Genomic DNA, 14,666 nt, shown 5'->3' with positions numbered 1-14,666 from the left:
TGGCACAGGGAGATGGCACACAGCTGGCACACAGCTGCACACAGCTGGCACAGGCCAGTGCTGGAATCCTGCTGCTCCCAGAACCCAGGAGCTGCAGGGACCAGCCCTGCACTGCTGCAATGCATCAGGAGCTGAGAGCACAATCTTCCCCTGAGGAATATTATGTTCTTAGATAATGAGCAACAAATCTTCCACAGCTCAGGGAAAGGAATTTTTAAATGTCTGTGCTGGAGGGGGTGTTGTTTTTTGGTTTGGGGTTTTTTTTTTGTTGTTGTTTTTGGTTTTGAGCCTTTTAAAGGCAGCACTGGCAGTTTGTGTGGCTGAGTTTATCCACACCAACAGCTGCTCCTGAAGGTACAACTTCCCATGGCTGCTCCCTCAGGACTGCCCCTGAGCCAGAGATATTTGCCTGGATGGGACAATTCCATGGATAAAGTCCAGGACTAAGGTGGTGGAAGCAGCAGCATTCCCAACATCTGCCTTCACAGGAACGTGGCCAGGCTGTCCTTGGCATTTCAGTGGAATCAGGAATACCCACATGGAACACAATTGAAAAGCATCCTGGATTCTGACTGATCATTTTTTAATCACGGGCCCTCCTGGCTGAGCAGTGAAGCACATCCCTGCTTTAATTTCCAGGAAGCAGTGGGAGGGTGGGATGACCTCACTCATCATTAATTTCTACAACATCCTCTCAAAAAGTGTCACCCTCCTCCTGCCAAGGACTCTGCAGTGAGGGACAGCAGGAGCTGGGATGCTGGGAATTCAATTAAAAGAACACAAACCCCTGGAGCTGCCATTTCTCCAAAGCTTTTATTGCCATCAAATGATCTGACCAGAACTGCGTCGCTTCTCCGCAGCCCTCGCTCCTGGTGTGGGCTCCTGGGAGATGTGGGGAGCCTCTGTGGGTCCCTCTGCCCCTTGGGCTCCAGGATGAGCCCGGCTCTGACCCCTGAGCAGCTCCTGCTGCAGGCTGGAGCTGTCCCCCTGCTGCAAGCCCCATCCAGCCCAGCCTGGGACACCTCCAGGGTGGGGCAGTATCCAAACACTAAATGTAACTCCAGACATTTTTCACAGTTCTCCAGAGGAAGGGGAATGCTTGTGCTGCCCCTGGCACCAGGAGAGCAGAGGGGGCTGGAGAAGGTTTTTATTGAGCTGCCCTGGCCGTGAGCAGGGGCTGCCATGGCCTGGCATTGATCTGGCTCTGGAATTCCCTGGGAGTGCTCCGTGGCTGAGCGGGGATTCCCTGCAGCCAAGCCCTGCTAATTTTAGCCTTTGCTGGGGGATGTCGGAGCCAGGCAGCAGCAGCAGCCACACATCAGCTCTGCTCTCTCCTGCCCCAGCTCCCACAGCCACACAGAGCTGCTCAACTCCACTAACGAGCTCTGAATCAGCCCCTGCCAGGAGCTGGCTGATTAATCGGTGCAGACACAGCCAGCTCTGATCAGTCAGCAAATATTAATAATTGATGAACATCCTGGGGTGGCGACGTCACCACGAGCAGCCTGGGATGCCCTGACACATCAACCATCTGCTCCCACCCCCGTGGGACCCAGAGCCCTGCACAGCTTCTGGGGGAGAAGGCTGAGACTCCCTTCAGCTCCCCTCTGCGTGGCAGAGTGCAGTTTGTGACATTTTCTGCAGTCCCAGAATCCCAGGAGGGTTTGGGCTGGGCTCAGCTCACCCATCCCAGCCCTGCCAAGGCAGGGACAGCTCCCACTGTCCCAGTGTCCAGCCTGGCCCTGGGCACTGCAGGGATCCAGGGGCAGCCCCAGCAGCTCTGGGCACCCTGTGCCATGAATTAATCCCATGGATCCAACCTAAATTTCCCCTTTTTGGCTTATCTCTGCCAAGGGTCCACGATTCTGAGGCTGCTGGGAAAGACCCCCCAGCATCTCCTTTGCACAGCTCTTCCCAGCCCAGGGGAGCTCCAAACAAACCCCAGCCAAAGCCACATCAGCTTCGTGCTGGCTCCATTTGGAACCTCCCACTCAAACCCTTCTGTCCAGGGATGGAAATCCAGGATTTGAAATCTCCCTGGGAAATAGAGACTCCCGAATCCCCCCAGGCCTCCCGTGGCTGAGGGAGCTCAGAGGGGCTGCCAGGAATGTCCCTGGTCCCAGCAGGGCCTGTGCCTGCCCAGGGAGCACAGATCCCTCCCTGCACTCCTCAGACACGGGGCAGAGGTGGAAGCAAAGCTCCCCAGGAGCCACAGGGAGCCAGGAATCCCTCAAAGCACAGCAAAACCACCCCGAGGAGCTCTGCCCACCCCCCTGAGCACGGGGGACAGGACCAGCACTCACCTCCCTGCTTGCTTCTGTCCAGGTAGATGGACACCCTTCGGGCCAGACCTGCGGGGAGACAGGGATCAGGGGCTGGTGCTCAGAGCAAAAACCAGCTGCAAACAGGGATTAAAAACAGCAGCTCACCCTGGAAAAGGAGCAGCAGCACCCAGAGCAGCCCCTGCCCCCCTCCCTCGGTGCAGCTCAGTGTTTGTGGGGAGGCAGCAGGCTGTGAGGAGCAGGCTGAGAGCAGCACAGAGCCCCGTGTGCCTCAGCTGTGTCCCAGCACAGGCAGGACAGACAGACAGACAGACAGGAATCCTGGCATCTGCACAAATCCACGGCACCACAGGGCTCCTGCCATGCCTCAGGGTTTCCTGCCCACTCTGAGATCCCTGTGGAAATGTGTGTGTGCCCCTCCCAGGCAGTGCCCCTGCCCTTCTCCCTGCGCTCACACAGCCCAGCCCTGCTCTCCAACCCTCCAAAGGAGGCATTTCCGTGGTACAGAGTCCTCTCTCCTCTTCTAAGTGGCAAAATGGCCCTGAAAGTCATGTTCTGCTCATGTTCTGGTCATGTTCTGGTCATGTTCTGCTCATGTTCTGCTCATGTTCTGGCTGTTCTCGAGAGCAGCTCAGAGCTGAGGGTGACATTATGACACGGGGGAAAAGCTGGGAGAGGAGAGGAGGAAATCAATAGTGGGAGAAAACAAACTCCAGTAAAACTCCTGAGCTCTGCAGCTTCAGAGATGCATCCTCAGTTTTCTGAGGCAGTGCTGGACCACAGCTGTGGTCTTGGCAGCAGATGACTCTGAAGACTCTCATCTCCACGGGGACTTGCTCCACTTAGCTCTTTTGAAGTGGCTACATTTATTTCTCTCTCCACAAACAGATCTGTCCCTCTCTTCTTCCCAATCTGCTGAGAAGGTGGAAGGCAAAGAAAACAGTCCCCAGACTGCTTCAGTCCACAAGGGAAAGAAAAAGCCAAGGGAAAAAAAACCCCAACCCAATCCTAAAGAGAACAGATTTAAGTTTCCCCAGTCCTGTTCTGGCAAATGGAACCACCAGCTCTCAGAGCTCTCTCAGCTCTGAGCTGTGTCAGACACTGAAATCCTTCCTGGCTGTTAAATCCTGCCCAGAGTGAGGCACAAGCAGGCTCTGCCCTGGCACAGAGCACGTGGGAGGAAGGCAGGACAAAGGGATTGGGCTGAGGGAATTCCAGAATCCTCCTTGCCCAGCACCAGAGGCACGGCCAGGGCAGCCCAGGGGCATTTCCTGAGCCCAGGATGGGAAACATCAACCAGCAGCCAGGAAAGCTGGTGTTTGCTGGCACAGAACTACAGAGTGACACCACAAAGGGCCTCTTGTCACCCCTCCTGGGCTCGCTGTGCCTCAGCAGAGCTCACAACAGCCCCTCCTGCTCCTGCTGCCACCTCGGGAAGGGCAGGTTCTGCACATCTCAGCTGCCAGCAGCTCCTCAGCAGCCAGGCACAGCCTCAAACACAGCTCCCCTTCCCTGAGACACGCAGGGAGGTGGAGAGGGAACAACACACACCAGGCAGACCCAGGAAAAACCAATGGAAGAGCTGTGTCAGGCTCCTGGGATGAACCACATCAGCTCAGAAATGAGAACTGTCAGCTTTTAAGGTCAGGATGAATGATGATGGTCATCTCATCTGACCTCCTGCTCAGCACGGGCCAGGCAGCCTCATGCAGCACTTCCTCCATCAATCCCACACTTCCATCAATCCCACAGAGTGCTGATTGAACCACAGCACACACAGGAAAACCTGCAGCCTTGATTAGAAACATTCAAGGGACAGAGAATTCCCATTGCAGCACTGGCACCTGGTCTGGGCAGGATGGAACAGTCACCTCCTGGAGTGCTGGAAAACCTCCTGTAACATCCCAAAACCTCCTTCAACATCCTAAAAACCTCCTTTAATATCCCAAAACCTCCTGTAACATCCTAAAAACCTCCTTCAATATCCCAAAACCTCCTGTAACATCCCAAAAACCTCCTGTAATGTCCTAAAAGAGACTCCAGGGTTACACAGACTGGTTTTCTGGCTCCATCCCAGGTGTGGCTGGATGCCAGTGCTCCTTTTTACACCCTTTTCTGCCCAGCATTCCAAGCAGGCCGATGTCTCACTGTGCTGTCCTTCTGCACGGGCCAGATTTAGACCACTCCTTCCTCTGCCTCCTCCTGACCCACAATAAACAGGGAAGAACAGAGCCAAAACTGGAGCTGGGGCTACAGGAGGTCACAGGTGCCACCTGCAAGGCTGCACCAAGGCTGATTCCCACCCTGTCCCCCAGAAACCTCGCTGGGACCCACCTCGTGTGGTTGGCAGCATGTCTGACAGCCCCTGCCAGGCTGTCACCATCTCTGGGTTCTTCTCCAGGTCTGCAAAGTTCTTCCACACTCTGATGGCACCATCGTCTTGGGGGGCACAGAGAAAGAAAGAACACAGAGCAGAGTCACTGCTGCTGCAGCTGCCACAGCTCCCTGTGCACCAGCAGCAGGAGAGGCACAACTGAAGTCACACAGACCCCAAACCTCAGAGTGTCACTTCAACACTTCTTGTTGGAGTTGTTTTCCCTCTCTCATTTACATCCAAGAAACCTACAGCTTTGTTCTGCTGGAGCTGTTCTGGAGGAGCTTTTCTCCTCCCTTCAACAACACCTGACATTCAGTGTCCCTCCATTTCCTTGACATTCATTTTCTCCAGGATTCATCTCTGGATTGGTACACAAGTACCCACTCAACACAAAACAGCCCCACAGAAGCAGCAGCATCAAAGCCCAGCCCATCAGCAGCAAATCTTTCAAGAACATTGTGTATTTTTTTTTCAATTTGCTCCCCACCTGTGGAACTTTTGTGCTACAAATCAATAAATTGAAAGAAATATGTCCTAAAGGCTCTCTCAGCTCCCCTTGCCCCTCCCTTAATTACACCCAACCTGTAGAGTGGAGCAGGAAGCTGGAGAAGCTGTTAAAAACACTCTGCCTGCCAGGTCTGGAATGGTTCCTTGGGAGAGGAGCAGATGTGACTCACAGCTTGGGCTGTGACCAGCACAAGGTCTCCTCCAGCAGCTGGAGAGCTGCTCAGGTGAGATATGGACTGGAGAGAAGCTCAGAACCACCTGAGAGGTTCAGTGCTGAGGCTGAGCCCTGCCTGCTCTACATCAACACAGCACAAGGAACAGAACTGGAGCTCTGTGCTTTGGCTGCTGCACAATTTCAGCTCTGTGCAGCAGCTTTAACCAACTAAAATCGCCTTTCCCCAGGAGGGGGTGACCACAACCCTGCAAATGACAAGCCAAGGCTCAGATGGGAATGGCTTCAGCAAGTGTTGGACTGGGCAGTCCTTGCAAAGGCTTTGCAGCACCTGCCTGAGAGGTGTCAGCAGGGGCAGGAGGAACTCACAGGTCTGATCTGGAAACGGCCTCCTGCACTGAGAGCACCCAGGGAGGGCAGAGCCAGGCTGGGACCAACCCAGGGAGGGGAGAGAAGGAGGAGCAGAGCAGCTCACCTGGACTGGAGGTGTGCCAAGGCCCCTGGGTGAGCTTTACCTGTGGCAGTGAGCAGCAGGGAGCAGTCCTGCCCGTTCAGGTACTCCATGGCCGTGATCCGCGTGTACCGAGGGTTCCCGTTGTGGAAATAGTCCAGCTTCTCCCCTTTCTCCCAGTCCCAAAAGCTGTGGGAGGATGAAACAGCAGGTGAGTTCTCAGCTCTCTGTGTGAGCTGCAGGGAGCTGCACTCGTTACCCAGCGTGGGATTTCTCCTTTGGAGTTTGGCATCGTTTGGGGAATAATGGAATTATCATGGAATCGTGGAATGGTTTGGACTGGAAGCACCTCAAAGCCATCCAGTGCCACCCCTGCCATGGCAGGGACATCCCAGGGTGCCCCAAACCTCATCCAGCCTGGCCTGGGACACTGCCAGGGGCAGCCAGAGCTGTGCCAGGGCAGGGTTTCAATCCCTGCAGCTGCTGGGAGGGAGGCAGGGCTGTCCCTGCTGCCAGCCAGCCCTCACCAGATGCTGTCCTTGTCAGCCACGGCGATGCAGGGCGTGAAGGGATGGAATTTCACCACCGAGGGCACGCCCGGGTTCCTGTTGAGGAAGATCTGATCGTCCAGCCGGGAGATGCCTGCGGGGACAGCACAGCTCAGCCCCAGCTGGGGACAGCCACAGCTCCCCCTGCCCCAGCTGGGGACCCCCCAAACCTCCCCTCCTGCCAGGACCTTCTCACACCCTCCCAGCTCAGCTCTTGAGGTACAAACCAAGAACTGGTGACAAATCCTTCATCCTTCACAGCCAAAGCCAGGGACATGCCAGGTTGTGATGAGGGAAAAACCAACACTATTTCTTCAAAATACAAAATATGAAAATGACTTTTTTTTCTTTTTTCTTCAGTTTAAAATACAGCATTTCACTGTAGCTTGTGGATTATTTATTTAACCTTCCATTTCAGTTCCCCCAAATTTTAGGTTAATTTGTAAATGAAATATGTATTTTCCACGGAGACCTTGAAATGATGGTTAAAGACTTCTCCCATCTTGTCTTGAGAGCAGTTTGCTACTCACAAACAGTGTTGGGACCCCTGACACTGCTGGGTTTTGGCACTCTCTGAATTCATCACACAAACCCCTAAACCCAGGAGACATCCATTCAGCCCGAGGTTGTTTTAGAATGCATCCATTGAAGCTAATTTTCATTAAAAGCTTGTAAGTCTATTTTAATTCTTTTTAATATTTCACGTTTTCATTATTTTTTTAATGAATAGTGGCATTTCAGTCACTCGGGTCAAGCAACCAAATATGAACACTGTCGAGAAAGAGCTTTAACTTCTCCAGGCAAGCATGAAAAATCCCCTTCTTGGTATTCCATCAGCTCTGCCAGGCCACCTCCTGGGCTCCAGGATCATCTCTGGATTTCTCTGCTGGATGATATTCCGCAGTTTCCCGGCTTGGAGCTCCATTCTGCACTCACAGGGCTGAGCCCTGGGCACTTTTCCTTCCCAGCCTGGGAGGAGCAGCCCCCACCCCAGCCCTGCTGCTGGGAATGCCATGGGGAGGACACCAGCAGCTCCTGGAATTGTGGCTCTGCTGCTCAGGGCACACCAGCAGGGTAAAAAGAGGAGTGCAAATTCCTCAGGAAGCTTCATTAGGTTCCACTTTATTTGGATAAATTGCTGTGCTGGGAGAATTCCAGCCCAAAGCTGCCCCTAAAGATTGAACCCCAGGCTGCTCCTGCCGAGGCAGCACGGGCCTGAGGCACGTTGGGAGCAGCACACACACAAATATCCCAAATAAAATGGGATACAAGGAGTAAACAATGCCTTCCAGAGCTCAGCAGGGCAGGGAAGGTGAGAGACATCCCTGGGGTGTCTCCTGAGCTGGGGGGACAGGTCCAGCAGCCCCAGGGTGTGCCTGGCCCACACCAAACCCTGAGCCTGCAGCTCCGGACCCTTCCATCCCCTTGGAGGCAGAGCCTGAGCTGCTCTGGGGTGAGCAATCCCAGCAGCTGAGAGCAGAGGGCTGGGGGAGCAGCAGGGATGGGGATCAGGGCTAACTGGGCTTTTGCAGCACGGGGGAAGCTCGGGAAGCACTCACCCTTCTGGATGATCTTCTGCGCCTGTTTCCTGACGCGCGCGTTGCGCAGGAAGCGCCACTCCCGCTCCTTGCGGATCTGGCTCTCCAGGTCGTGCTCCTCGGGGATCTGCCAGGGCAGGAGCACACACAGACACAAGCAGTGACCCCCAGGAGCCCAGGAATTGGCTGAGCCATGCTGCAGTGTCGGTGGCTCCCGGCCCCTCTGCACGCTGCAGTCTGAGCTCGGCACAACGCTGATTTCTCTCTTAACTCTCCTCGGCTCAGAAGCATCACGCAGCAAGGCCGAGATCAGAGAGGGAGCACAGCCCTGCTACAGCCAGCTCACAACACACTGAAATCCTTCTTTTCCTGCTCACCAAGGGCTGCTGGCCGAGCAGGGCACGGATACATCCCCAAATCCCCGGGATGTTCGGGTTTCCACCACCATTTACCAGAAACAGCCCTGTCCTGATTCCCTGCTCTGGAAAAACATTCCCCTGTGTCACCTGGCTTTGATTAGACACAAAATTCCCCCTGAAAACTGGGGAGTGGCCCTGCAGTCACAGCTATCTGAGCCATTTGATGAGATCTATTCACAGCTCCAGCAGCCCAAGGCTCCCCTCCAAAACCTGTGCTCAGGCCAGCCCCACGGGATTCCCACCCTTGCTCACAACACAGCTTCCAATGGAATAAAATTGTAAGATCTCACCCCAAACCATGGCAGGAGCTATATGTGAGGGGTTTTTCATTCTTAAAAAATTACCCAGGACTCCCCTGCTCCAGAACCATCCTTGGATTGAAGAAGGAGCTGAGCTACAGGGTCCTGATCCAGCTTCCTTTGATGCTGGTTGTTCCAAAGGTCCTTCCAACTCTTGCAGAAGGAAGGCAAATTCCCCACAAACAAACCCTGTTTTCCCTGCATAAGAAAGTCCTTAAATCATCTGTCACTGTTACAAACACTGCCTTCAAACCATGCTATCCTTTGGAAAACAGCTGTGACTGAGTTGGACTTCTGCTCCTGTGAAATAAATAAAAAATAAGAAGCCCACCCTCCACCTTTCCTCCTGGCAGAGAAAAAAGCACTTTATTTCAGCACAACACCTATTAGACAGGCAATGACAAACGACCCCTAATGAAAAGCAGTAAACAAACCTGGGCTAAAATACATCAAAGGAATTTGAGAGGGGAGAGATGACACCTACACCTTAATGAAAATCCAGCTTCTCCAGGAATAAATTAAAGGAAGGCCAGGGAAGAGTCAGAGCACGCAGGTAAAAGCTGTGCTGGCCCCCACAGCCACCCCCTGTGAGGCTCTGGGGATCATCCTGCCAGCAGGGAGGGGGGATCTGTGGAAAGGTGAAGGCCAGCTCTGCTCCCTGCCCCGACAGCTGCAGGATGGGGACAGTGACAGGTCCCTCCCAGGGCTCCTGCATCCCCCAGCAGGGACCAGGGAGCACCTGCACCCTCCCAGCACAGTTCTCCCTCTCTGAGCTGGGTCTCTGCCTCTCCCCGTGGCAGTGGGTGCAGGAGGGGAGCAGGGAGCAGCTGGCAGAAGGCTCCAGAGGCAAATCCAGCTCTCCCTGCTCCGCATTCCTGCAGCAGCTGCAGGATCTCACTCCCCTCCCTGCACTCCCAGCCAGGGCCAAGGCAGCAGCTCCGGCAGGGATGGAGCAGGAAGGGCTGCTTATGTAATTCTCACCTTCCAGGATCCTTCCCAGCTCCTGCCTGCATGTTCTGCCAGCCCTGGAAATAACAGATGCTGGCTCCCGCTCTCCTTGACTCAGGACTTCCTGACAGCTGGCACCGAGGCTTTCCTGCGCCCCGTGGCTCCCAGAACAGCCCTGAGCCACCAGGGATTGCAGGAAAAGCTTCTGCAGAGATCAGAGCTGGGCTAGGGACCTGCTTTTCCTGGCACATGGAGAATTTCCAGTGCAGCGTTTTCCTTCTCCTTTTATTTGATTAGATAATCAATAAATCAAACCTGGAATGATGGCTTGAAACGGAGCCCCTGATTTACACTGGAAATTAATCCCTCAGTCTTTCCAGTGAAAGCATTCTCAGGGCAAGGTCCATGAAGCAAAACTAAAGCCATAAATTAAATATGACTAAGATGCACTCACAGTCATTTAATGTTTATTCATTACAGGAACAGTTGTCTTGTCTTTCCCTGTTTATGAAGGCAGGCAGCAGCTCCAAAAGAACGGCTGGAATTAAGCATCAATGTCATTTTTCCATCAGTACTTGCTACACTTTCAGCCTTTTTCATGAGGCTGAAGCTCCCAAAAGGCAGCAGCCACCAGCCAGGACTGTTCCCTGTTGCTGCAGGAACAGGGACTCCATGGAAACTCAGGCAGCACTCGAGCTGTCAGTCCTGACTTCCAGCCAAGAAAGCTCAGAGAAAGTTCTCAGAGACATTTCTCCCTGTCCCTTGCACACCAGCCAGCCCAATCCCAAAGTCACCTACCACTCCCTGCTAGGACAGGCTCACACCTGCAGGAAACTCCCTCTCCTTGGCCTTTCAAAGCTGCTTTGCAGAAGTAACAGGGAAACCAATTCTCTCCCTTGTGTGATTGGAAAACACAGATTTGGTTCTGTTCAAGCTTCAGCCGTGGCTCCCTGGGAGACACAGAGCACCCAGGGACTGCAGAGCTCTCCCTTTCCATGCCTCCCTCCCTGGCTCCTGGGAATGCTGCACGTTTTTTACTGCCTCCCCTAAAGCAATTCAGTCTATTTTATGTGCAGGAAGTAGTAGTAAAGCCACTCCCCCACAGAGCTCCCCATGGCCCCACTGCCCGTGCCTACCCTGATTTATTTTATTAATAAAGACCCCCCTCTTCCCTGGGAAGAGCTTTTCTTAAGGAGCAGACAAATGATTTTAATAACAACTAAGAGCTCACACATCACCTTCCTCCTCTTGTGCTCTGCTCTGAGCTTGAGTCAACCTGGGCTCCTCATCTTGAGGAGAAACAGCCCTGGTGGAAGCCCAGCCCCACATCCCAGATGTGCCACAGGAATGGTTCCAGCAGAGAGGGAATTTCACAGCAGCTGAGGAAGAGTCAGGCAATCGCTTCACTGGTGATTCCCTCTGGAAATCAAGAGCCTGCCCTGTTCTGATATCCTGAAACTCAGGCAATTACCTCACCCCAGCACCTGAACGTTCCAGGAGCGTGGGGATGATCCCAGCTCCGGTGGGGCAGCACTAACCCCACACCATTTCCTCATTATCAGCACCTCAGCAGCAGGGCTTGGACACAAACATCCGCTCTGAGAGGCATTAATGAGCCTGGGCATCGTCCCTGCCAGGCCTGGCAGCCCCTGCAAGAGATGGAGCTCAAAGTCCTGACACCTTCAGGCTCCCTGGGACTCCCAGAGCACCTGAAAGTTGCCTTTAATGAAGGAGATTTACTGCTTGTCCTGTTTCAGACCTAAACCTGAATCCTGAGCTTTGGCTAAAACATTCTGGGAATTTAACAGCTTCTTTTTCCAGTCACTGATATCTTTGCCCATCTCTTAAGAGCTCTGCTTTCAGTTTTTCCTGGAACAAGGTTTCATTTTCTCTCTCACTTCACACAGAGACAACTTAGTTACCCAAACAAGTCACTTCTGAAGAGACCTGGATGCAAATTTGTCATTTCCACCCTTATTCTTCGCTATAACACAACTTCTTACATTTTTTTAAACCTTAAAACCCAACAATAATGCTCCCCAAGCTTTCCCCAGGCACTCGTGGGACTCTCACCTCCTCCTGTGTGAGTTAAAGGTGTCTGCTGGAAGCAGAGCCCAGATCCCAGTGAGGACAGTGGGACACAGGGCCTGTCCTGCTGCCACCGGGGCCTCCCCCAGGGCAGCCTCCCTCCACCACTTCTTTTACACAGCCAGGAGATTCAGCTGGAATGCCAGAAGGCAAACTGCATCTCTCTTTCTGCAGCCTCTCACTTCCTCTTCTGGGAAAAAGGGCCTTCCTTATTCCATTTATTTATTTTAAAAGCCAATTCATTTTAGCTATCATGCCATTTTCTATATGCAGAGGAGCACAACATTTCAGATGGAACAACTCTGCAGTGCAGCCAGGCAGAACTGGGGGCTCTGGACACAGAACCTCTCCTCATTCCTACATCTTTTGGGGCTTGTGCTCCATGGGGAGCTGAGCACTCCCCCCCGTCTGTCCCACCCTCACTGACCCCTCTGCTCCCTCCTTCCCTCTCACTGACACGAGCAGCACCATGTAGGGAAATCCATTCTTTGCCTCCCCAGCTGGCAGGAAAGAGAAGGGACAAAGGGCCAGGGGCCAGCCCAGCCCAGCAGGGTTACCTTCATGACGGGCTGGGCGAAGTACTTGGCGCTCCAGTCGCAGAACCCCGTCTGCACCGCGGCCGAGATGAAGCTCTTGTGTCCCACGGCATCGTCAGCATCATCGGCTGTCTGTGGGGAGGGGACAGGGCTCACCCACCTGCAGGGCCAGGGACACCCCAGGGACACCCCAGGGACACCCCAGGGACACCCCAGGGACACCCCCACTGCCCCAGGCAGGCACCAGAAAGCTGCAGCCCTGCCCAGCACAGGGAACTCGGCACACGGCTTTGGGCTGGGGCGTTACGGTCACTCCAGGGAAAGGTGAGCTCAGCTGGAGCAGCCCCGTGGCTCCTCAGAGAGGTCCCAGCAGCAGCTCTGGCCAGGCTAACAAGGATGTGGTGCAGGGAGCAGCGAGGATGGGTGAGGATGAGTGGATGAGTGTGTGTCACACAGCACAGGACACCCCCAGGGAAAAGCTGCTCCATTCCCTCGGCTCCCAGAAATACAATCCAGGCTGGTGCTGCCAAAGCCCAGAGAAGGGAACTGCTGCACCTTCTCCTTGTGGCCACAGCTGTCCCTTGTCCCTGCTGTGCTGGAGAGCAGCCCCCAGGGTCAGGGGCTGACTCTGGGCTGGCACTCGGGCACAGAGATGTTTACTGAAGAGTAAGCCATGGACTCTGATTAGACACATTGCTTAGTGGCAGAAGTGAATAATGCCCTATCAAAAGCCATAAAACACAATTTATCCTGAAGAAAATAAATAAATCAATTTTTATTTGGCTGGTTAGAGGCAGCCAATCTGGATTAGCAGCAGCTGGAAGCAAACGAGGGATGCACAGAAATAAACCACAACCAACAGAAAGTGGGACAAACCCCAGTGGGGAGGAGCTGTCAGAGCGAAGTCTCCTTACCTGTTCTGGGCCTTTGTCAAACATTTTCCTTGTCCTGGGGAACTGGTGGGAGTGGGGGGTGTACTGGACACCCACGTTGGTGACGTTGGGGCGCACGGACGCCAGGTCCCGGCTCACCGGCTGCTTGGGCACCTCGTTGGTCAGGCTGGAGCTGCTGGTGCTCGTGGTTGGGGGTGAGCCCCTGAGGGACAGGACAGAGGGACAGGGTTTGGGTACCACTGGACACGAGGTTTGTGTGTGCATTACGTTCTTTGTGTTTTTGTTTCTCACAAGTTTGTGTTTCACTGTGGTGCCTCCTCTGCAGAAACATCACAATTCCTCCAAAGGCCAAACCGACCCCAAACCCATCTGTGACTGTGCAACTCCACACTGAGGGGATGAACCTTCATGTTCTGGGAATCTGTGATGCCTGACCTGGCACCCAGACCAGGCATTTCCATGGGGGGACCAAAGCTTCAAACCATTTGAATTTAAACTGGGCCAACTTGGAATCTTACTGGTGCACACTGGTTAAGGGACCAGCAGATCTAACGTGTGGTGTTGTCTCTTGGAGAGGAGATTTGGGAAATAATCCCGTTTCCAGCCCCCAGCAGGCTCTGTTTCCCTGCAGTTTAGGCAGGGTGTGCTGTCCATCAGGTAACCTCAGCTTTTATCAGCTGCAAGCGCAGCAGACACAGCTCAGACGTCAATGGGAATTTGGGCACCACAGCTCAGGGAAGGTGAAAGCAGCCAAAGCCAGCTCTGCCTTTCAGTTCTGTGCTGGACACCCAGCTGGGCTTGTTACTCCTGGCCCTAAAGGAAAACGGGAATAAACTCCCCACCTTTTCCCAGAGCTCTCCTTCCTGGACACCTCCCCACAGCAGGAGCCACACTCCCAGTCCCCAGGGCAGCTCCCCGGGATGGGGCCGGGCAGGGAGCAGCCCCCCCACCCACAGAAGGTTCTGGAAGGCCGGGCTGGACTCACCCCACTTGGTGGATGTGCATCCCCTTGTTGGTGGGGCTGGCAGGGGCCGACTGGGTCAGCGAGGAGGTGTCCAGGATGCGCTGGGGGCGAGCGTTCACCGTGGCCTGGGGAGAACACAGGGACCTGAGCACGGCCAGCCCGGGCAGGGGGAGCTCCCTGGGGGCTCTGGGGTCACACTGAACCCCTGGGCACCAACACCAGCTGCTTTCACTGCTCGTTTCAGCAGCACCGCTCACCCCAGGGAGCCCTGCACTCCCAGCCTGCCCCAGCAGCCCAGAGCCAGGGCAGGGACACAGGCTGGGAACCCTCAGCTGCCCAGGGCTCTCAGCAGCTCTTCCCTCATTGCTGAGCCCTGCAGCTCCCACCGGGACTGTGAATGACAGAGCAGAGCTGAGCCTGGGGGAAAGGGGGCTCAGAGCTCTGCACCAGCCCCTGGCAGGACAGGGCAGCAGGGTTCTGCTCCCAGGGACCAGAGAACAAGAGGAATGGCCTCAGGTTGTGCCACGGGAGGTTGAGGTTGGGTATTGGGGAAGATTCCTTCCCTGGAAGGGCTGAGCAGCCCTGGCTGTGCTGCCCCATCCCTGGAGGGATTTACCAGCCATGTGGAGGTGGCACTGGGGACA

The 14,666-nt window shown here is 54.6% G+C and overlaps 1 protein-coding gene across 1 annotated transcript in view; it reads right to left on the bottom strand.

The window, feature by feature from the left end:
- The window catches only part of RPTOR (regulatory associated protein of MTOR complex 1), a 99,846-nt gene that overhangs the window by 12,093 nt on the left and 73,087 nt on the right, over positions 1–14,666 (bottom strand). Inside the window, exons 22-28 of the mRNA XM_033518796.1 lie at positions 14,044–14,147; positions 13,080–13,260; positions 12,187–12,297; positions 7,897–8,002; positions 6,317–6,431; positions 5,854–5,978; positions 4,617–4,721 (exon numbers count right to left, since the gene is read on the bottom strand). Of these exons, the coding sequence (XP_033374687.1) occupies positions 4,617–4,721; positions 5,854–5,978; positions 6,317–6,431; positions 7,897–8,002; positions 12,187–12,297; positions 13,080–13,260; positions 14,044–14,147 (847 nt within the window). The remainder of the gene's footprint in view (positions 1–4,616; positions 4,722–5,853; positions 5,979–6,316; positions 6,432–7,896; positions 8,003–12,186; positions 12,298–13,079; positions 13,261–14,043; positions 14,148–14,666) is intronic.

This window comes from Parus major, chromosome 18 (assembly GCF_001522545.3).
Source record: "Parus major isolate Abel chromosome 18, Parus_major1.1, whole genome shotgun sequence".
Classification (NCBI taxonomy): domain Eukaryota; kingdom Metazoa; phylum Chordata; class Aves; order Passeriformes; family Paridae; genus Parus; species Parus major.
The sequence above is the reverse complement of the archived record's forward strand: the minus strand, read 5'-3'. Positions and strand labels throughout refer to the sequence as shown.